Raw genomic sequence first — 27,664 nt, 5'->3', positions numbered from 1 at the left:
AAGCAGAGTGTTGGCAAATTCCAACAGATGCTCCCACTCCACCTCCTGAGAGTCCACAGAATCCGAAGCAACCTGCGCATAGGAACGATCCGGAGTAACACCTATCTCTTCCGAGGTATGCTTGGTACGTTTACCCGCAGGCTGGATGTCAGGACCCGGGGGCAATTCTTCAGTGCACGGAACCATATCCTCCGGTTCCTCAGCATCAGTGTCCGGGCCAAGTGCTGCCACCGTTTGGTCTATGAAATCCAGATCCAAACCAGCCATTGTGTATGACGAGCTGATCTCGAAGAAGGGCTGACCGACAGTGCAGATCAGGACCGCTCTCTCTCTCTCCCTCTCTCTCTCTCTCTCTCTCTCTGTGTACAGAGCAGAGGGCACGCTATCCCGGACGCTGCCTCTCTGACGATGGTCAGGTTTAGGGTTTTACAGGAGCTGGGCGCCTCTGCACGAAAGGAGGAGCACACGCAGGCGGAGCCTCGAACAGCAGCACAGGCGAAGTTGACGGGGCGGCTGCAAACGTTTCAGCGGGACAGGCAGTAGACAGGGCGGTGGCTGACAGGAGCGGGCAGCGTCTGACAGGCGATGGCGGCGTTTGACAGGCGAGGGCGGATAGGTCTGGCAGGCGATGGCGTCTGACAGGCGAGGGCTGGTCGGATAGCGAACAGGACGACGTGCAGGTCGGATGGCAGGTCCCGCGACGGGTCGGACAGGTCAGACGGGCGGTGCCGCAACGGGGCAAGTCGGGGCGAGGGGGCGCAGGCGAGACGGGGCGAGGGGGCGCAGGTAAGGGCGACGGCAGGGGGCGCGAGTCGCAGGTCGCGCAGGCAGCGGCAACAGGTCGCACAGGACGGGGCGACGTCAGGGCTCCTGTCGAGAGGGCAAAACGGCGGCGCGCTAGGTCAGAACGGCGGCAGCATGTCACGACGCGCAGGCGACGAGCCCATCTCCATCGCGTCGTCTCCTTTCTCTTCTCTCTCTCTCTCTCTCTCTCTCTCTCTCTCTCTCTCTCTCTCTCTCTCTCTCTCTCTCTCTCTCTCTCTCTCTCTCTCTCTCTCTCTCTCTCTTTTCGTAAAAGGTAATTGTATTAATTACGAAAAAAAGTACAAGATAACTTGATTACAAGATACATGACGCCAATCCAGGCCATCATGTGAAGAGGGGCTAAGTGCTACAAGTTACAAAGTTATGACAAGGGGGCAGATGAAATTGCCATAAGCCAGGGACGGAAGTCCTCCCTAGAGAGCAAATCAGAATGCCGGAGAAGATCCAACTGCCAATACAAAAGGCCCTTAAGCCTCGCAATATGTCGCTGAACATTATAGGCGGAGTCAAAAAGAAAAGCATTCCTAATGGTCCAGTTATGCCAACAGCCCCAATATCGAAGAAAATGATACATGAGTTTCATATGTGGCTGTGCAGGAGTGGGGTATTTGGGCTGCCCGAAAACCCAATCAAATGGGCGCAGGGTGAATCCAACCGCTCCTTGCCAAATAGCCGACAAAAAGAACCAGATTTTTTTTGCGACAGGGCAAGAAATAAATCTGTGGCGGGCTGATTCCACCGCAATGGTGCAAAAGAAACAGTTGCCATTGGAGATTCGTCGCTTGGAAAGAGCCGACGCAAGCGGGAGACCACCAATCATCACTCTCCAAAGAAATACTTTACATTTGAAGGGGGTCTTGTTCAACCAGCCCTCCATCACAGTTGCCCTCCACCAGGACCGGGATTTTCGTAAGCCCCATAAAGCATTGGCTTTGGTAACTAACCATTGTTGATCTTTGATCAGAATATGATAAACTTGATTAGCAGAAGCTTTGGTTAAAGGCAGCCGGCCTTGTAGGTCCCAATCCTGCCAGGGATGATCTGAAGCAAGGGCAGGAAAGGGTTGTCTGTTCTGGAGCATCCGCAAAAGCTGTTCCCATAAAGGCCTATATCCCCGCGGAATCCTGTAAAGCCTCCTGGCTGTACGAAAAGATATAAGCACGTTGCGACTAGCAAGGGTAGCATCCGCGACCGAAGACAAGCCCAAACGAGCCATCCGGTTGAATTGTGGTCTAAGCTCATTTTTGCCTTCCCATACAAGTAAACGCGAGACTGCCAATAATTCCAATTGAAAAGAATTCGTAGTCAAGCGATCCTCCGCTGGATGCCACTGAGCCTTTAGAAGGACCCGTTTCCAGGAACATACCAAATGATTGAGCAGCGACGAAGAAGAACTGGAGAACCTTGAATCAGCATTAAGAACATGCCACCAAGAAGTCCGGATTTGGGTATTGCCATGTAGAAGCCCATGGCTCTCAAGGAAATAACGGGCTATATCGACCCATGGATGATGATCCAAGCACATGGCGCGAAAGAGAGACCAACGGAGTGTCTGCATGTGAGTTTGGGCATCTAAAATAGCTCCGCCACCCATGCGTTTAGGGGTGCAGGCATGCGACCAAGAAATCCAGGAAATACCTGCATGCAATGAGTCCTTCTTCCATAGCATGAAGCGAATAGACTGAGTAAGAACATTGAGAGTCGTAGCAGTCCAGGGCAACAATGGCAAAAAATATGTCAGCATTGGCAACATAATTGTCTGGGCCACTTTGAGACGAATATGGAGGAAGGGCCAGGCTTGAGATTTCCAATACATGAACTTGGCCACCATTTTCTGAGAAATCCACTGCAGAAGCTGCTTTGGTGGAACGTCGACACCCAAAGGGTACCCAAGGTGCCTGACAATGGAGCCACGAGGAACAACCAGACCCTGCCAGTCCAAGGACTGCAAATCCGACTCCGTGCAGCTGAGAATGGCTGATTTGAGCGCATTGATGCGAAGGCCGGAGGCTTGGCCAAAGATGCCCCAAACCTCCAATGCGCGCTTGAGGTTGTCCTTGTCCGCCCGCAAAATCATAAAAGTATCATCCGCCAGGGATTGGCTAATGAAGTGCTGGCCTGAAGGAAGCGACAGACCGGCCAACTGAGAAGAGGCTACCATAGGGGATAACATGGAAAGAACTGGATGTGTCGCGATGGCAAAGAATAGCGGGCTCAAAGGGCATCCTTGCCTGACTGAGCGGGCAAGTACAAATGGCTCAGTAACACCACCGTTCAGCATGACTCGCGAAGACGCCGCAGCGCTAATGGTGTAGATTAGACGAGACATCCGGGGACCAAAGCCCATAGCCGACATAAGTTCAGCAACGAAAGACCAATCCAGATAGTCAAAAGCCTTTTCCAGGTCCAATTGAATGAGTACTACCTCCTGGTTAGAATGCCTTGCATAATCAATAGCTAGTTGAGCATTCAATACATTGTGCAGAATATTTCGGCCCTTAATGAAACCATACTGTAGAGGATGCACAATGGCCGGGAGATGCTTATGAAGCCGATTCGCCATTATTTTGGAAAAAATTTTGTACATTGAACCCATCAAGGAAATGGGGCGCCACTGTGTCAATGTAGATGGCGAAGGAACTTTTGGAAGCAGTTTAATAAGGCCTTCTTTCCATGAGGCAAGCATGATCCCGGTTTGCCATACCTGCTGAAACAAGGCCTGCAATGGTTTCGCCAGTTGGGTAGCAAAAGCTTCAAAGAACTCATTGGTGAGACCATCCCAACCCGGGCTTTTATCCTTGGGCAAATGTAACAAGACGTCCATAACCTCTGCCTCACAAATATCGGACTCCATAATAGCTTGCATGTCCTGCGGTAGCTGATTACGGACCAGGTCATAAAAATCCGAACGGGCCTGAGTGATTTGATCTGAAGGTGGAGAAGTAGTGCCGAGAAGATCACGGAAATAAGTCCTGCACATCTGCACAATAGTCTGCGGATCCATGATAAGGTGACCTTCTGCATCCTCGAGTCTGGTCATATTCTCCCTGGCAGGAGAGGCGTGAAGAGCTCGAAAGAATTTATGGGTTTGACATGCATTATCTTGCAACGTCTCTGTCAGATGTTGCAGTTTGGCCTGCTGATATGATTTCAATTGGAATTCTTTAAGAAGATCCGCCACTCGCATGGCCAGTGCGAGTAGAAATGCATCATCCGGAGTGTCCACCAGCAGAGAACGAACCAAAGCCAGCATGTCCTCGGCTGCCTTGCGACGCTGCTGACAAAGAGAGGCATGGTGGATCCCATACTGCCGAGCAACCCGCTGCACATTAGAGAGCAATCGTTCGAATGACGCAGTGCCCTGAGAAGAGAAGTCGAAGAGAAATCTGTCAATCAATTGCTGCATATAGCCCTGAAAGATGGCATGCTTCAGGTAAGACGAATTGAAACGCAAAGGGAGTCTCTCCAGAAATTGCTTGAACGGGGCAATGGGTTGTGCAAGCAGCTCAAGCTGCAGAGGGAAATGGTCCGACAGGGCATATTGCTGCAATACTTTTATTTCGAGCAGCTCAGGAAGAAAATCATCATTCTGCATGATATATATACGATCCAATCTCGACCATGTTGTTGCATACTGGGCAGAATGGAAAGTAAACCCTGTAGCGGACGGGTGTAGCCAGGACCAGAGATCTTGCTTGAGGACGTCAAGAGCCAACGCCTGCCACATACGACTTTCCGGCGTATCCATCACCGAATGCTCTGATGTGGACTGGGAGGAATCCACACACATATTGAAATCCCCCATGAAGAAGCCCCGTCTGCCAAGTGACAAGGAGGCCTGCAGAGTTTGCCAAAGCGCCCGACGAGATAAGGAATCATTCGGAGCATAGAGGCCAAGTAGCCATAAGATTTCCCCTTCGAATATAATTTCAATCACCAAAAAACGGCCATGAACATCATTTTTAATCAGAACAGGCTGATATTTGTCATGGACAATCATGAGCACACCCGAATAATGCATAGCCTGTGACCCAGCATAAAACAATCTAAAGCCATGGCAATCTACCACTTTTCCGGCTTCATCGTGACTCTTGTGCTCAACAGCGCACAGGACATCCCACTGATTTTCATGCAACACAGTCCACATAGCATGTTGCTTGTGTCGAGAACAAATTCCACGCACATTCCACGTGGCGATTTTCATGTATACTCAAAACAAAATCAGGTACGAGGCACTGCTTGCCTCGATTTGACTTTGTCAGCGAGAATGTCCAGGACTCCCTCGTCCAAGAAATCTGCCAACACTGCAAAAGAGTTCTGCGGACCAGATTTGGAAGTAGACGGCATATCTGCTGGCTTTTGGATGGAACGGGGATAACGACGGTCCCACGGGGTAATGACATTACCTCTGGTATCAAATGCCAGCTTAGCAGAAGGACCCTTTGAACGATCCGAGGACATTTTCCTAGCGGGCTGATGACGGGGGGCAGAGGAAACCATAGCAGGAGCCGAGCGCTCAGAAGACTGCATTTCCTTCCTTCGCATGTATGTACGCATGGAATCTTGTGATGTAATAGGCACATTGTTCTCCATGGCCGCAACAACCCTGTTGCCTTTTTTTGCACGGACTTCCACCCAATTAGTGGCGCTAGAATCCAGACCCGCAACCTGTTGTTTACCTTTGGCCAAAGCTTGGGGCTGATGGGTAGCATCCAGCGATGGGGCATCACACACCATCTCTTCCATGGGCGGCACAGCATGGCCATCATGGGAAGTGTGTTGCTGTTCCGGGCACTCGGCCATAAAGTGCCCCAACTGTCCACAGGAGAAGCAGTGCCTTGCAAAATTGCCCCATTTCAAACGAAAGTGTAATGGGTGCATGCCAGGGCAATTGAGGCGTAACCAGGCAGGCCTTTTTCTTGCAGTGTCCCAAAGCATACACAAGCGGTTGCGATTCACAGCCCGGAGACTGGGAGGGACCAGAACAGTGCCCACAACGGCCATGGCATCCTTCAATAGCGGCCAATAAACAGCCGGACAGTTTTCCACCTCGACCCAGACCGGGCATTCACGTTGCAGCAGACGCTGAAAATCTGCCATTGGACGCCATGGAACCACATGAACCAACCGGCGTTCAAAAAACAAAGGCAGTTTAGACAGGAGAGCAGCACGGTGCGTCTCTGATTTCAACAGGACCTCAAAAAAACCCCGGGAGCCAACAAAAATCTCTTCAACACAGTCCCCTTGTAGCAGATGTTGCAACCACTGGCGAATACGGGAAAGCAACGGGATTCGACCAGTGAAGAAAAGTATCACTGCGCGATCATAAAATACCGAAAAAGAGCGTAGGACAGTTTTTGGATCCACGGTGGCGTCCAGCACATCGTCAGGTGCAGAGTCAGAAAATGCTTCCTGATTATGTTGAACATAATCGCCAAGCAAAGTGTTTGCAAATTCCAGCAAGTGTTCCCAGTCCACTTCCTGAGAGTCCACCGAATCCGAGGCAACCTGGGCATAGGACCGATCCTGAGAAACGTCTATCTCTTCCGAAGCATGCTTGGTACGTTTACCCGCAGGCTGGATGTCAGGACCAGAGGGCATCTCTTCGTTGCACGGAACCATATCCTCAGGTTCCTCCGCATCGGAATCCGGGCCCAGTGCTGCCACTGTTTGATCTATGAAGTCCAGATCCAAACCAGCCATCGTATATGATGATTTGATCTCGAAGGAGGACTGACCCTCTGTTTTGCCGGCTCACTCGCTTTCCCTTTTTTCTGTCTCCGTGCAGGGGCAGACAGGCGAAGCACAGGCCGGGCGGTCTCCACAGCAGGACGGGACAGGCTGGGCTGCCGGGCAGGGGTCCGTCAGCAGTGTCCGGGAACAGGGCGTCAGGAGGATGCTATCATGAATAGGGCATCAGTGACAGGGCATCTGGGCGTGAACAGGGCGGCCGGAACAGACGACGCTGGCGGCGCCAGGAGCAGGGCGACTGTTGAACTTAGGGTTTTTGGTGGAATAGACAAGGGCGTGAAACCTGATGCAGAGCCTACCAGAGCGACGCGCACTGCTGCAGCAGAGAGAAAACGGCGGACGGATGCCAGCGGCCGATTCCAGCCGCAGACGGAACCTGCGTGACGACAGGACAGGACCTGCGGGACGGGACCTACGGGACGGGACGGGACGGGGACGGGGCCTGCGGGACGGCACCTGCGTGGCGGCACCTGCGTGACGACGGGACGGGACGGAGCCTGCGACCTGCAGGCGAGGGCGACGGGCGGGACGTGCAGGCAAGGGCGTCAGGCGTGACCTAAATCTTTGGCACCGAGAAGCTCCAAGATGCTGCAGATGAGCTCATCCGGAAGGGAGTGGAATAAGCCGAGGCCTCTCTCTCTCTCTCTCTCTCTCTCTCTCTCTCTCTCTCTCTCTCTCTCTCTCTCATTAGAGGATCCCTTTTGCCTTTGAATTCTCTTATATTTCTCAAGTTTTGAATTTGGGAGACTAGTATCTTACAAATCCACTGCAAATTGGGCACTTTTTAGTGCACAATTGCTACGCACCTTGACCTTTGGTAAGCTTTGGCTAAGCTACATGGCTGCAATAAGCCATCAAGTACTCCATCATTCCATGGTTCTAAGATTCGTCAAAAGCCTTCTCTGCTTTGATTGGAAACAGAAGATGCAATTTGTCAAGAGCTTGTTAGTGATGTGCATGATTGACCAATCAGCTCATCTTCAGGGGTAGACCCTCATCATCTGGGGTAGACTCTGATGTCTCAATTCACATGAAATTTATATTAGTCCCCACACAGGCTTTGCTGCTGCTCACCTCAAGGGCTGGAAAACCAAGGTAGAATTACAAGACAGAACCCATTTCCGAAAATAGAATAGGTCAATCTCCCAGGCTGGCTACTCATTAGCTGATACTTGATATGGCCTTCTATCTCAACATTGAACAAAGACATTAAAACCAAATTTTTCCATCTACTAATCTGGAAAAGGAATAAGAATTAAACACTTGACTGATTCACAAAGTTCACAAGTATGTAAACAACTTGTACATCCTGCAAAGAACCAAATAGGGTAAATCTTACTAAAGCAACAAAAATATGAGCACCCCTCTTTCTCCATTCACATCACTAGATTTGAAGAACTTCAGAAAACCTTTAATAAACCACCCCTACTCTATATTTGAAATCTAAAACAGAATATCCATGCTAATTTTACAATATAAATAAATTAAGAGAAATGTGCTCCTAACCTTAGCAAATGATACAAAACAGTGATTAGATCATGCCGAAAGTATAGATAGAATATTTACTTTTTGTAATGAGGCGCATCACGATCCAAGCGTGCCAAAGTACCCGCCAAAATTGAGATCTGCAGGAGTTACCATTTTCTGTCAACAACCTCCCTGTTTATCTCCATAAGAAGTTACCATTCTCCATTAATAATGTCCCTGTTTATCTGCTTTCAAGAGTGTTCATAGCTGCCAAAAAGCTTCTTTCCAAGAGAAATAAGCTTTTGTTCTTCTAACACATGCTATAACATCAAAAGCTAAGACTTGCTTGAAGAAGTGACCATGCCACTAGTGCACACCATGAAAACTTTGGCCCTCAAAAAGAATGGTAACTTCAAGGTATATAACTAACTACAATTTCAAAAAGTCCTTCAGAGAGCACAGTACTATAAATATTAGTTTTGCAAGGCAGAGATGATCTTCAAAATCTGATAGTATAATAATCATCAAACGCATAATTATTGTGTTGAAAGACAGAAAGTGAGAACTTTGCTGCAAATCTCCCAGATCTAAGAGTTTAGAAAACATGAATCATTGGTAATGTTATTAAAAAGTTAAGCAGATTGATGTATTTTGTTGTGTCAGATGGAAGAGGGACCGTAAAAGCAGAGCAGATTTTAGGTCGTCCTCTCGAGGCTTTGTAGCCAGACTGGCAACACAAATATGAACTTTGTCTCCGGAACCTTTACAAGTTCATACAGTATTAGCCTAAAATTTTAAGAAATATGAAGTAAAAATACCTTCTCCCCACTATCGTTTCCAACAACGCGAATCTCCAGGCCTACAGCAGCATCTTCTGGAGCAAGTGGAATCTCACCATACTCCATAAATTGAACTGCTTCAGGATCAAAAGCAAAAAAGCCAAAATCATGCACCTGCAATCCACAAAGTTCAAAGAGTTATTACACTATTAAAAGTATACATGTCCTTCTGTCACTTCCTCATCCTCTCCCTCTCAAAAAAAGTGTCCCAGAAAATTTTCATCCTTACAGGGAGATCCTTAGTTATTCCTTTCCTTTCTTACTGAGCTGCCAAATTTCAAAATTAGATGCAATATTAAGAGGCAACATAAACAAGCAGTTCCAAATCAGAGAAGCTACCAATGACTGCTCACACGTCCTGAATGACCTCTGCAGTCCTCCTTTTAGAAACCTTGGTCTGCCCTTTGTTAAGAGCAAGTGCTGCAGTAGCTTATGCTCATGGATTATAACATGAGTATAGCACAATTTTAAAGCATAAACTACTGCAGCACTTGCTCTTAACAAAAAGTTCAAATTCCACAATGGGACACAATCCCTTTTTGAGGCTCACTAAGGTGCCAGATTTCAGAATCCCCTAACAAAGGGATTTCAAACATGTGTTCCACTCGAATGCACATCACACTAGCACAATTTTTTGAAACTTGGTCATTACTAGCATTCTTGAGGATTATTGCCATGCACATACATACCTAGCACATGTTTACACCAATTCGACCTCTCCAAACAATTGTCATTAGCACTTCCTGTTAGTATTACATGTTTTACTTCATCTCCCGTTTGTGAGCCCTATCATTGAGTCAATTAGGGATGCCATGAAGCTCTGACATAATTTCCATTTGTGGTCCATTTGGTCATTTTTGTCCATTGCGGACAGTTGTGTTGCGACCACACACTTTTAGTTCGCCAGGACATTTTAGTACGTATTTAGAGCATAAACAGGCTCCCCTTTTACCTCATCAAAGCGGTGGTCAACTTGAATCAACCATATTCACAGCATCTCACATTGTGGAAACCTATTCTAGCAAATATTTATGGCAACCCTTACATCAGCTATACCTCATCACCCTAGCCTTGCCTTACATAGATTCTATTTATGGAGGATGTTTAAAATCCTCCCTCAGGAGCATAGGATCCCCACTGTCATGTGAGTTTTCCAGCATACCGCAGAATGCTAAGAAGCATTGGGATAGGATGCTAGTGACCTTGGACAGCAAAATATAAATGCAACCGATGGGACTGGAAAGTTGCTGCAACTTTATCTTGAGAATTTTGAGTTGCAAGCAACCTTGGTTATGGCTCAATCAGGTTCAGCAAAGCACAGATAAGGAGAATTTCCTAATGCTCAAGAGGGGGGTTAGGACTTACTCTCATTCAGTTTAGATGGGCTCAAATATCTAGCGCTCGCTTGATGCACTCTAAGTTCATCCGAGGTACTATTTCCCAAGAGCGTATCTGCTTGGGACCTACTATGATCAATGTGCATTCACTATGTTTGTGTAGTTGGATACAGATGCTTAGTCGACCATGGAACATTGTACTTTTTGGACAATTGTGGGTTGGCATACACATAAGGGCACACTCTAGCTCATTATCTCTGCCTTGGTCCTTGAGACACGAGAGTTCAAGGTTCAATATTCATTTACTGCATGGTGTGTTTGCTACATAAGCATTGTATTATTTAGATTCATTCATTTCAAATTATTCATTGTGTTTATTGTCTTTGAGGTGCCCTTGACCTAACCATGCTATGTTATCAGTTTTTGCTTTGTCGTAGGATTGTATCTATGTTTCTGTGTTAGGGAATTTCTCTACATGGTATCAAAGCTAGGTATTCTTTGAAGAAACCTAGGCCTTTGATCTAAAAGCTCTCCACAAAAACAGGAACAACATAAGCACAAGATGACTTCAAACACTACATCATTGCTTCATTCCCTCGAGACAAATTCATCGAGAAACAAGGAGCAGATCACACAACCTGCTTCGTATGGTTCCCATATGGTTGGAGAGACATCACACTACCATGGAGTCTGAAGACCCTACAAGATCTCATGAGCTAAGCACAACATCATCCTTATGTATTGGGCTCAACAACAACTTGAAGGTAAATCTGAGTTTTCGGCTTTAGATTCAGTGCATTGACCTGATGATTTTGTAACAAGGATGGAAGCTCAAGGGACTAGCCATCCTATCATCGAAGTGAACATGGAGCACAAATCATTCATTCTCTCTCATCTATACTCACACCATTCACTTCTCTCCCTATCTCATCTATAAGATTCACAATCCTACCCTCATTTACTCCCATGCCAGGTATACAGTTTCATACTTCTCAATCTTTTGACTCTACTTTCTCTTTTCCACAAGATTTTGGTGATACTCATGAAGAAGGAACCACCTAATCAAGATGTTGATTCATTAGTCCTAAAGAAGACAAATTTCTTGTTTTGAACTCTAAGAAAGGTGAATAGTACAAAAGGTTACTTTCTCCACCTGTAAGTTTTCCCTTCTTTTCCTTAAGTTTTTGCATCTCAAGATCATTTGAAATAGGTGAATCATCTCTTTTTTCATTTCAATTCAATGCATTTAATGGACAAAAGAATCCTAAAACATTTCCCACTATTGCATTCACAAATCCATTTAGTCTCCTACCTATCCCTTCCTCTTCCTCTACAGCACCTTCCTGCACAGATCCATTAAGTGCATCTCACATGTCTTCACACACCACACCAAGACATCCTTCACCCGTTTCCCTCAACTAAGTGGTATACTCATGATGGAGGCTTTTCCTCCCTCCCACACACTTTCCGGATTGCACAACCTAGGATACCCTCCTAGCCATTCATGAGCGTGGATCACTTGTTGATACCACAGTTTACCTCCATGGCATTACCTAGTGGGCCTTCTAGTCATTTTGATGTGCTTGAGCCGAAGGGCTCGCATGTCTTGATGTCTCCACCTCCACCCGCACCTTATGGAAACATTAATGTTCCTATGCCTCCGCATCAATCGATACCCTTTGGGGACACACTGTCTATTTCTCCTTACCCATCTCCTCGCATGTCTTGATGCCTCCACCTCCACTCGCACCTTATGGAAACATTCATGTTCCAATGCCTCCGCATCAATCGATACCCTTTGGGGACACACTGTCTGTTTCTCCTTACCCATCTCCTACTCCATCTTATCCCCCTCCACCACCTTCTTATCCACACTATCCTTCTTACCCCACCTATCCGATACCTCATGGTTCTTCCTCCTCATCAACCAAGCACACCTTAGCTAACAAGATTACCTCGTCTAACTACACTACTTGGTCAAATCTAATGAGACATGTCCTTGACTTACAGAACCTATGGGATTTTGAGAGAGGGTTGGAATCCCAACTCGATTCTGCACTTGTTCCATAAACAAGGTGGTCCGCTCATGGAAGGCCAAGAATGCCTCCACTATTGTTGAGTTGATGCACGGCTTATGGCTTGAATTTCAATCCTAGCTTCAACATTTTGACTTAGCTTCAGACCATTGCCACAATTGATTGAACCCTTTGTAGCTCAAGGTAGGATATGTTGCATAAATCTTGACCATGAGCTTCAAAACTTTAATATCACTAATCAAGATGACTTAAAAGTCAAGCTGGCTGAGTATTGCCAACTTCTCGTCAAGTTCTTTAGCATGGGGCCTCCTAGGTCCTTTGATGATCAAGTCTCATTGTCCCCTAACCAAGCTCCCACGGAAATACTGCCATATTGTGCAACAAGTGATCTCATAGCCTACTATATCTACATTATGTGAATTTCAATGTCAACTTTTGCGTTACACTCGACTGTTCAATCAATTTCATAGAATGACCTCCCCAAACAAGGCTCTTGTTCCTACTTCTCAGAAGCGGTAACAAGGGAAGGGCAAGCAAAACCAAAATCAAAAGAAAAATCAGAACCAAAACCAAGCTAGTGAGACCATGGTAGCCACAAAACCCAGTGAAACGCGAAACCCCTAAAACGTTTCACCGAAACGTGTAACGCTTGGAGTGAAATGGCTGACCAAAACAAGATTATTTAAATGAAAAACAATTGCTTTTTTGTACTTTTTGGAGAGTCTTTAAACACTACACACATGATAGACATGGTTTATTGACATGAAAGGGTTTTCAAGATGTAAATATGTAAGTTACAACTCGTTATTTATAAAGAAAACTATATCACATATATTGTTCAACCATTTCACTTGGTGTTTCACTTGGGACTTTCCCAAAGGTGAAACATTTCGGGGTGAAATGCAACGTTTCAAGGGTGAAACGTTTCGCAATTACCTTGAGTGAGACCCAAAGAAACTCCCATTTCTCTCTAAAACCTGAGTAGCAAAATGTACCTAAGAAAAATAGGTATTGTCATCATTATCAAAAGGTTGGCCACTTTGACAACAAGTGTCAATCAATGAGTGTCAGTCAAAGGAAAGAGGCACAGCACCAAAACATAAGACTCAAATCCTTGTGCCTCAGTCTGACTCTCACAAGAACATAAAATTTTATTGATTTGCTTAGCATTTGATTGTAAGTTAATCAAATGTGCAAATGTGACTAGCATATGAGAGGTGCATGTCAACTATTTCACAAAATGGGACCTAGGATCCCAAGACACTTGGTGCCGAAGGCAAAATTCGTAATAAGTTATGTCTAACAAGTATTATATAATACCCAATGTCAAAATTGGACCTAGACCAATTTATTGTCCACTAATCTCAGTGGTGACATTAGAGACTAGGCATTAATTAGTTTATTAATGACGATCTAAGAGTTTGTAACTCATCAAGAATACTCCGGAGACAAATTGACCTAGTCAGTTTAATTATTGGCTCGCGAAATTAATTTTATGATCACTCAAATAATTCTTAAATAAATTTCTAAAACTAATATTATGAAAATTAATTTAATAAGATGAATAATGTTAAGAAATGGGAGTAGAAAATTGCCACTTGGCAAAACTTGCCCGTGCAAGTGGGAAAGACGTTTTTGAGATAGGGAAAGAGAGAGAGAGGGTCATTCCGACCTTGTGCAAGCTGTGAGAGAGAAAGAGAGAGAGAGAGAGAGAGAGAGCTACCATTGCTACTGCAACAGTGGAAAGGCCATTTCCAACCAACAACATACCCTCCAAGAGCTGGTGGCATACCCTAAACAAGCAACAGTACTAAGAGACATTGTGGTGAGGCTATTTCAGCTAGACAACGTCATATTCGAGATGTTCCATCAATGGAGACAATTTTCATGGTTGTCTAGAAGGTAACAACTGATTTCTTCCTTTTTTCCGCAATGGAAGTCTAGAATTTCTCTCTTCACCATTCTCTCTCATCCCACAACCATCTCTCAAGTTATCTCAAGACTTTCCAATAGTTCGAGCCATCTCAAAAAAAGATTTTAGTCAATCTCTATTGTAAACCCTAATTTACAACAAAAATAAGGGTTTTGACACCTACCTCCAGATGCGTGTTCAAAATGAAAGACCTAAGACTTGAATTCTAGAAGCTAAAATTGAAAAATTTCAAGGAGATTCAAGAGGCGAACAATTTTAATTTGGGACTTAGTTTGTCTCACAACGAGCAAGGTGAACGTCAATTCCCCAAGCAAACAAAGGGACAAATTGGTTTGAAGGTTTGCTGGTCATAAATGGCAACAAGTAGTACTTGGATTAGCGCAAGACTGGAAAACCGAGATGTACAGAGATGAGGACGGACTGGAAAACCGAGAGTCTACATTAAGGACATGCCACCACGAGCCCCAAAGTTGTGTATTACCATGCCGAAGCCCGTTGTCCTCAAGGAAAAAAAGGGCTATAATGGCCCACGGGTGATGATCCACACACATGGCACGAAAAAGAGACCAACGAAGTGCCAGCATATGAGTTTCTACATCCAAAATAATTCCACCACCCAGGCGTTTGGGAATACATGTATGTGACCACGAAATCCACGAAATACCTACATGCAATGAATCCTTCTTCCATAACATGAAACGAATGGGGCGAGCGAGAGCCTTCAAAGTAGTAGGCGTCCACGGCAGCAATGGCAAGAAATATGTGAGCATTGGCAGCATAATTGTCTGAGCCACTTTGAGGCAAACATGGAAGGGCCACACTTGCGACTTCCAATACATAAACTTAGCTGCCAGTTTCTGTGAAATCCACTCTAGTAGTTGCTTTGGCCGAACATCAACACCCAAAGGGTACCCAAGATGCCTAACAATGGAACCACGGCGAACAACCTGACCCTGCCAGCCCAATGACTGTAAATCAGACTCCGTGCAGCTGAGAATGGCTGATTTGAAAGAATTGATACGAAGACCAGAAGCATGACCAAAGAGCGTCCAAACATCTAATAACTTGTGAATGTTGTCCTTGTCCGCACGCAAAATCATAAAGCTATCGTCAGCCATAGATTGGCTAATGAAGTGCTTCCCCAATGGAAGAGACAATCCGTCCAGCTGAGTAGAAGCTGCCATTGAAGATAACATTGAAAGAACCGGATGAGTCGCCAGGGCAAAGAAGAGAGGACTCAAAGGGCAACCCTGTCTCACCGAGCGTGCAAGGACAAATGGCTCCGTAACACCACCATTGAGCATAACTCGCGAAGAAGCCGCAGCACTAATGGTATAGATCAATCGGGACATCCGAGTACCAAAACCCATAGTAGACATAAGTTCTGCAATGAAAGACCAGTCTAAATAGTCAAAAGCCTTTTCCAGATCCAATTGAATCACTACCACTTCTTGACTAGAGTGCCTTGCATAGTCAATAGCCATTTGCACATCTAAGATATTATGCAGAATGTTGCGGCCCTTAATGAAACCATATTGAAGAGGATGCACAATAGCTGGAAGGTGCTTGTGGAGCCGATTCGCCAGCACTTTGAAAAAGATTTTATATATCGAACCCATCAAAGAAATTGGCCTCCAATGTTGCCACATTGACGGTGAAGGAACCTTTGGAAGCAGTTTGATAAGGCCTTCTTTCCATGAGAAAGGCATGAACCCTCTTTCCCAAACCCGCTGAAACATAGCCGCCAATGGCTTCACGAGTTGGGTAGTAGAGCTCTCAAAGAATTCATTGGTGAGACCATCCCAACCGGGACTTTTATCCTTAGGCAGGTGTAACAAAACATCCATAACCTCCTCCTCACAAATATCTACCTCCAAAGTAGTTTGCATATCAAGTGGAACCTGATGGCGGACCAGATCATAGAAGACTGAGCGTGCATGTGTAACCTGGTCGAAAGGCGACCGAGAAGAACCACGAAGATCTAGAAAATAATTCCTGCACATATTGACAATGGTCTGTGGATCAGTGACCATTCGACCTTATGAATCCTCGAGTTTATTCATATTTTCTCAAGCAGGAGAAACATGTAGCGCGCGAAAGAACTTATGAGTCTGACAAGCACTATCTTGCAAATTGTCCGTCAAATTGTGCAGTTTGGCCTGCTGATAAGATTTCAACTGAAATTCTTTAATAAGATCAGCCAAACGCATCGCCAGTGCTAGCAGAAATTCATCATCTGGGGTGTCCACCAGTAGCGAACTAACGAAAGCCAATAAGTCCTCCGCTGCATGTCAACGCCGCCGACAAAGAGAGGCATGATGGATCCCATACTGCCGAGCAACCCACTACACATTAGAGAGCAGTCGTCCAAAGGAAGCCGTGCTCTCAGAGGCGAAGTCCAATAAAAATCTCAATCAATTGCTGCATATAGCCCTGAAAGATTGAATGCTTCAAATAAGACGAGTTGAAACGTAAAGGGAGTCTATCCAGCAATTGCATAAAAGGTGCAATGGGTTGGGCAAGTATCTCAAGCTGGAGAGGGAAATTGTCCGACAAGGCATATTGCTGCAAGACTTTCATTTCCAGCATCTCATGAAGAAAATCATCATCCTGCATGATGTACATTCGGTCCAACCGCGACCATGTAGTTGCATACTGTGCCGAATGGAAAGTAAACCCTGTAGAAGAAGGGTGTAACCAAGACCATAGATCTTGCTTAAGTACCGCAAGAGCAAAGGCATTCCACACCTGACTTTCTAGAACATCCATCACCAAATGCCCTGAAGTGGACTGTGAAGAGTCAACACACATATTGAAATCCCCCATCAAAAAAACCCTTCTGCCAAGTGACATGGAGCTCTGCAAAGTCTTCCAAAGATCCCGTCAGGATAAAGGGTCATTCGGAGCATAGAGGCCTAGCAACCATAAGATCTCTCCTTCAAATAAAATTTCAATTACCACAAAGCGGCTCTGTACATCATTTTTAATAAGAACAGGCTGATATTTCTCGTGGACAATCATAAGCACACCAGAATAATGCATAGCATGTGTCCCTGCATAAAACAAGCGAAACCCATGGCAATCCACAACTTTTCCTACTTCACCGTGACTCTTGTGCTCAACCGCGCACAAGACATCCCACTGATTCTCATGCAAGACAGCCCACATGGCATGTTGCTTATGGCGAGAACAAATGCCTCGCACATTCCACGTGGCTATCTTCATATATCTTCAAAAAGAAAATCAGGAACGAGGCACCGCTTGCCTCGATTTAACCTTTTCTGCTAGAATGTCAAGGACACCTTCATCCAGAAAATCAGCTAACACTGCAAAAGAATTTTGACGGCTAGTTCTAGAGGTAGATGGGATATCCACTGTCTTGGGGATGGAACGGGGATAACGATGATCCCAGGGTGTAATCACATTACCTCTAGTATCAAACGCCAACTTAGCACGTGGGATCTTTGGACCGTCTGTATATACTTTCCTCGTAGACTGATTACGGGAGCAGAAGGAACCATAGTATGCGCAGCATACTGTGAAGAGAATATTTCTTTCTTGCGCATATACGTGCGCATGGAATCTTGTGACACATTAGGCCCAGAATCCGCCAAGCCAACATCCAACTTTTTACCTTTTTTGGGGCATTCCTCTAGCCAGTCATTGCTACGGGAATCCAAACCGAAAACATGTTGTTTACCTCTATCCAAAACATTAGGTGGTTGGGTTTCCTCCTGTGACAGAGCATCAAGCACCATGTCATCCATAGGCAGCACAACATGCGCATCATCTGAAGACGGTTGAATCTCTGGGCACTCGGCCATAAAACGCTCCAATTTTTCACACGAAAAGCAGTGTCCTGCAAAGTTGCCCCATTTCAAGCGACAGTGCAAAGGATGCATGCCAGAGCAATTAAGACACAACCACGCAGGCCTTTTCCTGGCAGTGTCCCATAACATACACAAACGGTTTCGATTCATTGCCCTACACTCTCTCTTTTTTTTCGTAAAACGTAATTGTATTAATTACGAAAAAAATACAAGATTACTTGATTACAAGATACATGACGACAATCCAAGCCATCATGTGAAGAAGTTCTAAGTACTACAAGCTACAATGTCATGGCAAGGATGCGGAGGAAATTGCCATATGCCAGGGACGGAAATCCTCCGTAGAGAGCAAATCAGAACGATGGAGAAGAGCTAACTGCCAATACAAGAGGCCCTTAAGCCTTACAATATGCCGCTGAACATCATAGGCAGAGTCAATATGCCACCTTATCCTGGATCCACAGACTATTGTGCATATGTGCAGGAATTATTTCCGTGACCTTCTCGGTTCCGCTTCTTCACCTTCCGCCCAAATTACTCAGGCCCGTTCGGTTTTTTATGACCTGGTCCGCAATCAGCTTCCGCAGGACATGCAAGCTACTCTGGAGTGAGATATTGGTGAGGCAGAGGTTATGGATGTCTTGTTACACTTGCCCAAAGATAAAAGTCCGGGTTGGGATGGTCTCACCAATGAGTTCTTTGAAGCTTTCGCTACCCAACTGGCGAAACCATTGCAAGCCTTGTTTCAGCAGGTGTGGGAAACGGGGATCATGCCTCCCTCATGGAAACAAGGACTTATTAAACTGCTTCCAAAAGTTCCTTCGCCATCTAAGTTGACACAGTGGCGCCCCATTTCTTTGATGGGTTCAATGTACAAAATCTTTTCCAAAGTAATGGCGAATCGGCTCCATAAGCATCTCCCTGCCGTTGTGCACCCTCTCCAGTATGGTTTCATTAAGGGCCGAAATATTCTACACAATGTTTTGAATGCCCAATTAGCCATTGATTATGCCCGGCATTCTAATCAGGAGGTGGTACTGATTCAACTGGACCTGGAAAAGGCTTTTGACTATCTGGACTGGTCTTTCGTTGCTGACCTTATGTCTGCTATGGGCTTTGGTGCTCGGATGTCTCGTCTGATCTACACCATTAGTGCTGCGGCGTCTTCGCGAGTCATGCTGAATGGAGGTGTTACTGAGCCATTTGTCCTTGCCCGTTCTGTCAGACAGGGGTGCCCTTTGAGCCCTCTATTCTTTGCCCTGGCGACACATCCAGTTCTTTCCATGTTATCTCATATGGCCGCCTCCTCTCAGTTGGCTGGACTGTCGCTTCCTACAGGACAGCACTTCATTAGTCAATCTCTGGCGGATGACACCTTTATGATTTTGCGTGCGGACAAGGATAACCTTCAAAAAGCATTGGATGTTCGGGGTCTCTTTGGTCAGGCGTCAGGCCTTCGTATCAATGCGCTCAAATCAGCCATTCTAAGCTGCACGGAGTCGAATTTGCAGTCCTTGGACTGGCAGGGTCTGGTTGTTCCTCGTGGCTCCATTGTCAGACATCTTGGATACCCTTTGGGTGTTGATGTTCCCCCAAAGCAGCTTCTGCAGTGGATTTCTCAGAAAATGGTGGCTAAGTTTATGTATTGGAAGTCTCAGGCCTGGCCCTTCCATGTTCGCCTCAAAGTAGCCCAGATAATTATGTTGCCAATGCTCACCTATTTCTTGCCATTGTTGCCCTGGACTACTACGACTCTGAATGCTCTTACTCAATCTATTCGCTTCATGCTATGGAAGAAGGACTCATTGCATGCAGGTATTTCCTGGATCTCGTAGTCGCATGCGTGCACCCCCAAACGCATGGGTGGCGGAGCTATTTTAGATGCCCAAACTCACATGCAGGCACTCCGCTGGTCTCTTTTCCGCGCCATGTGCTCGAATCATCATCCATGGGTCGATATAGCCCGTTATTTTCTTGAGGCCCATGGGCTTCTGCATGGCAATACCCAAATCCGGAGTTCTTGGTGGCATGTTCTTAATGCTGATTCGCGGTTCTCCACTTCTTCTTCATCGCTGCTTACTCATTTGGTATGTTCCTAGAAACATGTCCTTCAAAAGGCTCAGTGGCATCCAACGGAGGATCGCTTGGCTACTAACTCTTTTCAATTGGAATTACTGGCAGTCTCGCGTTTACTTTCGTGGGAAGGTAAACATGAGCTTAGACCACAATTCAACAGGATGGCACGTTTGGGCTTGTCTTCGGTTGCGGATGCCACCCTTGCCAGTCGCAATGTGCTTATATCGTTTCGTACAGCTAGGAGGCTTTTCAGGATCCCGCGTGGATATAGGCCTTTATGGGAACAGCTTTTGACGGTGCTCCAGAGCAGACAACCCTTTCCTACCCTTGCTTCGGATCGTCCCTGGCAGGATTGGGACCTACAAGGCCGGCTGAATTTGAGCAAAGCTTCTGCTAACCAAGTGTATCATCTTCTGATTAAAGATCATCAATGGCTAGTTCCTAAAGCGAATTATGGGGATTGCGTAAATCCCGGTCATGGTGGAGGGCAACTGTGATGGAGGGCTGGTTGAACAAGACACCCTTTAAATATAAAGTCTTTCTTTGGCGAGTGATGATTGGGGGTCTTCCGCTTGCTTCGGCTCTTTCCAAGCGACGAATCTCCAATGGCACCTATTTCTTTTGCACCACTACTATGGAATCCGCCCGCCACCGATTTATTTCTTGCCCCATCGCTAAGAAAGTCTGGTTATTTTTGTCGGCTGTTTGGCGAGGGGTGGTTGGTATCACCCTGCGTCCCTTTCATTGGGTTTTTGGCCACCCCAAATACCCTACTCCCGCACAGCCCCATATGAAGCTCATGTATCACTTTCTTCGATACTGGGGCTGTTGGCATAACTGGACCATTCGGAATGCTTTTCTGTTTGACTCCGCCTATAATGTTCAGCGGCATATTGTGAGGCTTAAGGGCCTCTTGTATTGGCAGTTAGCTCTTCTCCATCGTTCTGATTTGCTCTCTACGGAGGACTTCCGTCCCTGGCATATGGCAATTTCCTCCGCATCCTTGCCATGACATTGTAACTTGTAGTACTTAGAACCTCTTGACATGATGGCTTGGATTGTCGTCATGTATCTTGTAATCCAGTAATCTTGTATTTTTTTCGTAATTAATACAATTACCTTTTACGAAAAAAGAGAGAGAGCTACCAGTCCATTTTGTGATCAGAGAACAGCAATTTGTTGCAAAAGATAGCCATCTAGGGGCCTCAGTAGGCAAGGCACAGTAGGGAGATACCTTCCAAGGATTGGGAACAACATAATTGATCAAATGTTAGCATTTTGGAGATGACTGGCACCAGGTGACTGCATTAAATGCAGGCTGTAGTAGGCAGCATGTAAATTTTAGGGTTTTCTCACAAAGCAAATGTGATTTCTCTCTCATCTTGGCTTTCTCTAACCTTCTCCAATAATTTCTCAAAAGACCTCAGCACTTCTCAGCAGATCTCAGCTATTTGATGGACAGCATGAGGATTTCTGCTGTAAACCCTAAACTTTTGCAAAAATTAGGGTTTGACAGCCACTTTAGAACCTATGCCAATAGAAAACCGCATCGTATACTAAAATCAGCACTTGAAATTCTTGGAATTATCAGGGATGGGTGGTAATTCCCTAATTACAACCCGGTTACAACAACAACATTTATTACAAAACTTAGAAATGCAAATTAACTTACTATCTTGGACAATGGACACCCTGTTGATCCCAAAACTGGCGCCCCTTTCAATATTTCTTTAACTTGATTGAAGAAAAAATAGATGTACCATGGGATTTTCCCAATCCCTTTCAATATTCCAACTCCCCTTGCTGTCCAAAATGACCAACAAATCTTCAATCTGATTTGCCCCTTGATTCACGTAGTCAATTGGCATTTGCCCGCTTTGATGGAGATGAAAAATATCCCAAATTCATTGATTTTCCAGTCCCTTCACTTGAATTTGACTGAAAACACCTTCAGCCCTGTTGAATCCAAGTCTTGGAGCTTCCAATTTCTAGCACGTGTCCCAAGGCTACTGCTAAACCCCAAATTCTGCTACATATTAAGGTTTATAGAGAAATCTGAAATTTCTCAGCCTTTGGTAATCCCAATGTTGTAATCTTCGGAGCTAGGATGTAGAAAGGCTAGAAGATGAGAGAGAATGCTCAGAGAAGAAAAAATTAAGACTTTCTTTGCGAAGAATTAAAGAAAATCAATCATTTACTGTTGCTGCCCTGTCTCAACAGCTTGTAGATGTTGTCACCTATTGTTGATTGGTCTTCTCCTACCTCTCGCTGCCTCAAAAGATCCTCCAATGGCTACAGATCAAACTAGCAGCATCTCCTCCCTCTCTCTTGCAGGCTGAATACACTAAAAATGCCTCGTTCGAGCCTCTATAGACATTTTTCAATCTTGCATGAGCATTTTTGACAAGTGGAAAGCTTCCCAAATGGTTTTTTCAGTATTATCTATAATTAAATATTAACTTTCAATCTTTAAAAACTGAAAATTAATCTAATAATCATTTTGGTGTCCAAAAAAATAATCCGATTGGCCAATAATTAAATTGGCTAGGCAACTTTCATTCCCGAGAGTCTTTGTGTCATAAGAATGTGTATTTTTGAAACCTCACTTAACTTATGAATTATTTTTTCATCACATGGTTAAGTAAATGTTACACATGTGAGGTGTAATTGGGGTTAGAGTAAATTTTCAAGCCCAACACCCAAGGAAATCACGAGATGTCAAAGGAAAAAGTTATTATAAGTTATGTTGCACAAGTACTTGGTGGTATCTGGTCCCAGTTGTTGGCCTAGGTCATCCATTTGGCCATAAGTGTCAATAGGTGACACTAGGGAGGTGGTGTTTAATGGTACCTAACGCCAATCTGACAGTCAAAGATCGCGCAAAGACACTCAGTAATGAAAGTTGCCTAGCCAATTTAATTATTAGCCAATCATATTATTTTTCAGGGCACCGAAATAATTATTAGATTACTTTTTTATATTTAAAGATTGAAAATTAATATTTAATTATAGATAATGCTTGAAAAACCATTAGGGAAGGCTGCTACTTGTCAAAAATGCCTATGCAAGACTGAAAAACGTCTTTAAAGGCTGGAGAGAGGCATTTTTAGTGTATTTAGCCTAAAAGAGAGAGAAAGGAGATGTTGTTGGTCTCATTTGCAGCCATTGGAGAACCTTCTGAGACAACCAGGGGCAAGAGAAGACCAATCAACAGCAAGTGACAGCATCTACATGCTATTGAGACAAGGCAACAGCAATAAATGAGTAATTTTCTTCAATTCTTTGTATCTACAAGCTGTTGAGATAGTGCAACACCAGTAATGACAAATTTTCTTTGTTTCTTTGCAAAGAAAGTCTGAATTTTCTCTCCTCAGTGTTCTCTCTTATCTCCCAACCTTTCTATAGCCTTGCTCCAAAGATTACAATATTGAGATTACCAAAGACTGAGAAATTTCAGATTTCTGTACTTTAAACCTAATCTGCACAGCAAAAATTAGGGTTTAGTAGCAGCCTCGAGAAGCGTGCCAAAAATTGGAAGCTCCCAGACTTGGATTCAACAAGGCTGAAGCTATTTTTAGCCTATTCAAGTGGAGGGACCAGCAAATCATTGAATTTTTCCATCTCCATCAAAGCGGGTGAAGGCCAATTGATTGCCCAAATTAAGAGGCAAATCAAATTGAAGACTTGCTGTCATTTTGGGCAGTAAGATGAGTTGGAATACCGAAAGGGATTGGGAGAATCCCATTGTATGTCAACTTCTTCTTCAATTAAGTTAAATAAATATCAAAAGGGGCGCCAGTTTTGGGGCCGACAAGGTGTGCAATGTTCGAGATTATATAATAAAGTGTCCATTTCAATTTTGTGAATTTGTTAATTGCTGTAAATAGTGCTTAATCAGGTTATTTATCACCCTATCCGAGGAGGAAGGCTAGTTTCCTGGTTCCATTGCCGGGACACCACTCAATCCCTTAATTTGGTGGGCCCAAGGCACCTGATTGCAATGCCAAAGCTTTGTGCTAGTGTTGATTTTTACTCTCATCTGAGAAATTACAGCAATGTGTCTTCATACGATGAGATGGACTGAAGCAATGATGATGCCTCTCAGTATGAACGTTTACATGGCAATGAAGGAAATGCAATGCGTGACCTTGGACAAGGCTGAGACCATGGACAGCAAGCTGAAAATGTTGCTGTTGGGCAAGATGGACAGCCTTCAAAGCATAAGGAGGCTAATGACCAGCAAAGTGAAGAGGAATTTGATGACCAATTCAAGAATCGAATGAGGACAGCAGCAAATCTCTTTGCTGAATTGGCAAAGGATCCTCAATTTACCCGATTTTTGAATGTTCCAAACAAAGACAACAAAGGCAAGAAGAAGAAGATGTCTTCTACACCTTCGAGATAGCAAGATGCACCGAAGATAATGCAAGCCCTTCATTTGAAGCTCCCAAAGATGTGTATCGGAATGCACGGCACGATTTGCCATTGAAATAAAAAACAGAAAAGAGAAACTTCTCAAATTCCAATCAAATCCGCTTGAAAAAAAAGAGGTTACGAACGAAGTTAGTAGGCTCCAAAAGCATACTTAATTCCTAATGAAATAAAACAGTTGGTACCTACAGGGCAAGGAATGCAAATGCAAGGCCGTCACGGAGGTGCCAATCCAATGGATTTTGGATAGCCGGGCATGCATGCTATGATGGGGCAGCCAAGATATTTTGGTGGAAACACAATTATTCATACTATGGTTGGACAAGGACCACATACGAGAATGTATGGCACAAATCCCTATGGTATGCAGCAACCAATGCATGGTGTGCAAGACCCAATGTATTTGAATATAGCTAGAAATATGCAAAACCCTATGTATGGCAGCATTGGCTTCATGCCTGGGGCACTAAGTAGCACGTTTGGTACTACATCTACACCCCCGAATGCCTATGGGGCTCAAGGAATGAATGTTGGTCATGCAAATGCTTCGTTTGGTGTTGGTTTTGATGTAAATTCAGCAAATGCACCCTTTTTGCAACGGCCAGTGTATGACAACTTGACACCCAAAGGGGCAGCAAAAGACTATGATGAGGGTGGAAAAGCAGTGAAGTTTGAGTCCTTCAGCAGTGTACAAGATAGGCTGAAAGCTTTGACTTTCATTCAGCAGTTTGATGCAGCCTATTCAAGGGGGAACTTTACGGAGCCCTCAAAGATTCGAAAGGCAACCACTTTCTTGAAAGGGAATGCATTACAATGGTGGTCCACTCATTTGATGCAGGGTAGATCATTGTCAACGTGGGTACGATTCAAGCAAATGTTTGTATCGAATTGGTTGACAAGTACCTTTGAGGAGGACATCATGACAGCTTGGAATGAGTTGGACAACATGAAAGAGCAAAATGTTGCTGATTCAGACTTTGTTAATATTTATGATCAACTTTGCAATGGCCAAAGGCATAAACACTTTGTACCAAGAGATGGATTTCTGATGATGCATGGACGACTGTGTGTCACAAAGCAGTTAAGGCCTAGAGTTATCATTGAAAGTCATGCTCCTTCGTATGTAAGACACACAGGTATTGATGCCACGCTCAAGGCAATGGAGCATTTCTTTTATGGGCCAGCTTTGAGGCATAATGTAGAATAGTTTATTAAGACATGCATCATATGCCAGAAGGTAAAGCATGATAGGCAAAAGATGCTAGGTTTGTTGCAGCCCTTAACTATTCCAAATAGGCCTTGGCAAAGCATTGCAATGGACTTTATTTTTTAGCTTCCTAAGATACCTACAAGGAATGATGGGATATGGACTATCATTTGCAAGTTTAGCAAACAAGCCCATTTAATTCCGGTGAGGAAGAAAATAAAGGTTGATCATGTGGCACGATTGTTTTAACATCACATCTTTGAGTATCATGGTATGCCAGAGTCAATCATTAGTGATCGAGACCCCCGGATCACCAGTTTATTTTGGAAGGGGTTGTTTGAGAATATGGGTACCACGCTGAAATTCTCATCATCCTTCCATCCGCAGACAGATGGTCAGTCTGAGGAAGGAAATTCCACAATGTTAGATCTTTTGAGGTGCTATGTTTCACAGCACAAGACACAGTGGAAGTAGTATTTGCCCTTGGTTGAGTTTGCTTGCAACAACACAATGCATAGTTCTACGGGCAAAGCTTCATTTGAGGTGGTGGAGGGTGGCAAGAAGGTACCATCTATTCTACAAACGAAGGATAAGATCTTTGAGCCTGATCGTTATGTGGAAAACTTAGTTGTAGCCTATGCAAAGATAAAATATGCACTTCATAGATCGCAAGAAAAGCAAAAGAGGGCAGCTGATCACCACAGATGTGCTTTGCAGTTTGCAAAGGGTGATTATGTATTGCTACGTTTTGAAAAGACAAGGCTAAAAAAGATGAAAGAAAGAGAAAGATTGTATCCGAAGTTAAGTATGAGATACTATGGGCCCTTCTAGGTGTTGAAGAAGATCAGTGATGTGGCATATCGACTGAAATTACCTCCACATTGGCGGATACACAATGTCTTTCATGTTAGTTTGTTGAGGACTTTTCATGGTGATGTGCCAAAGGATATGTCAGCTGAAATTCAGCCTGAGGTTGAGGAGTTGGATGAGATTTTGGTACCTAAGCAGATTATGGCACATAAGGAAAAAAAAGGCAAAGGTAAAGTTTCCAAGAGATACTTGGTGAACTTTCAAAATTATTCACCAATGGATACAAATGGATGGAAAAGGATGACTTGGTAGACTATCCTCAGTTGTTGCAACTTTACCTAGATGCCTTTCAGTTAGAGCGGACTTTAGTTTGGGCTACGTCAGGTTCAGCAACGCAAGGGTCCAGAGTATTGCTTGATGCTCAAGGGGGAGAAAGCACTTCCACTCCTTCAGTTATGGACAGCTCTCGTATGTAGTGGATCTCGGATGTATTCAGCATGCATCCAATGTACTGCACTGACAGTATGTTTGCCATGAGGTTACTACTTAGTGTACTAGTCACTGTGAGATGTATGTAGATGAGTATGAGTTTCACCCGAGCACTGGAACTATACTTTTGCATCAGCTTATGATCAATTTAGCATGAATTTTGCCTCAATTTCGAGACAAATTTTGATCAGTTTCAGCTCAGTTTTTTATCAGCTTGAGAACATGACCCACTAGGATCGACTTGAGGAATTTATGACCTAGGAGTCTCTACTAGCTTTCAAAGCACCTAGCCATGAAGATCACATTGTAATCTATCATAACTAAGAGCTGACTAGTTGGGGCACTTGGTTCAAAGAGACCGAGAAAAATAAGGGAGAGTCGAGCTTGACCCCTCTATCCATAAGCCATAATCTCAACTCTAATCTCCTAAAATAGCACATAGTCAGGTTCTATGACTTGGATCCTAGATATCAATGTTCGGCTCTGTTCCTATTTTTAATCTTTCAAAAAGCACTCGATTAATCAGGTCCACCCTGTCAAAGTGCAGCAATGCGGAAGCGTAGGACAAAGACTGACAGAGAGTGAACACAGAGAGAAGAGAGAGAGAGAGAGAGAAAAGGAGACAGTATAAAC

The 27,664-nt window shown here is 44.6% G+C and overlaps 1 protein-coding gene across 1 annotated transcript in view; it reads right to left on the bottom strand.

Annotated features, from left to right (window-relative positions):
- The window catches only part of DEG7 (DegP protease 7), a 322,546-nt gene that overhangs the window by 261,300 nt on the left and 33,582 nt on the right, over positions 1-27,664 (bottom strand). The window contains exons 3-4 of the mRNA XM_087666495.1: positions 8,862-8,996; positions 8,143-8,201 (exon numbers count right to left, since the gene is read on the bottom strand). Of these exons, the coding sequence (XP_087522621.1) occupies positions 8,143-8,201; positions 8,862-8,996 (194 nt within the window). The remainder of the gene's footprint in view (positions 1-8,142; positions 8,202-8,861; positions 8,997-27,664) is intronic.

This window comes from Lygodium microphyllum, chromosome 25 (genome assembly GCF_053477565.2).
Source record: "Lygodium microphyllum isolate KBCC chromosome 25, Lygodium_microphyllum_v1.1.10, whole genome shotgun sequence".
Taxonomy (NCBI): Eukaryota; Viridiplantae; Streptophyta; class Polypodiopsida; order Schizaeales; family Lygodiaceae; genus Lygodium; species Lygodium microphyllum.
This window is presented reverse-complemented; position numbering and strand designations above follow the sequence as displayed.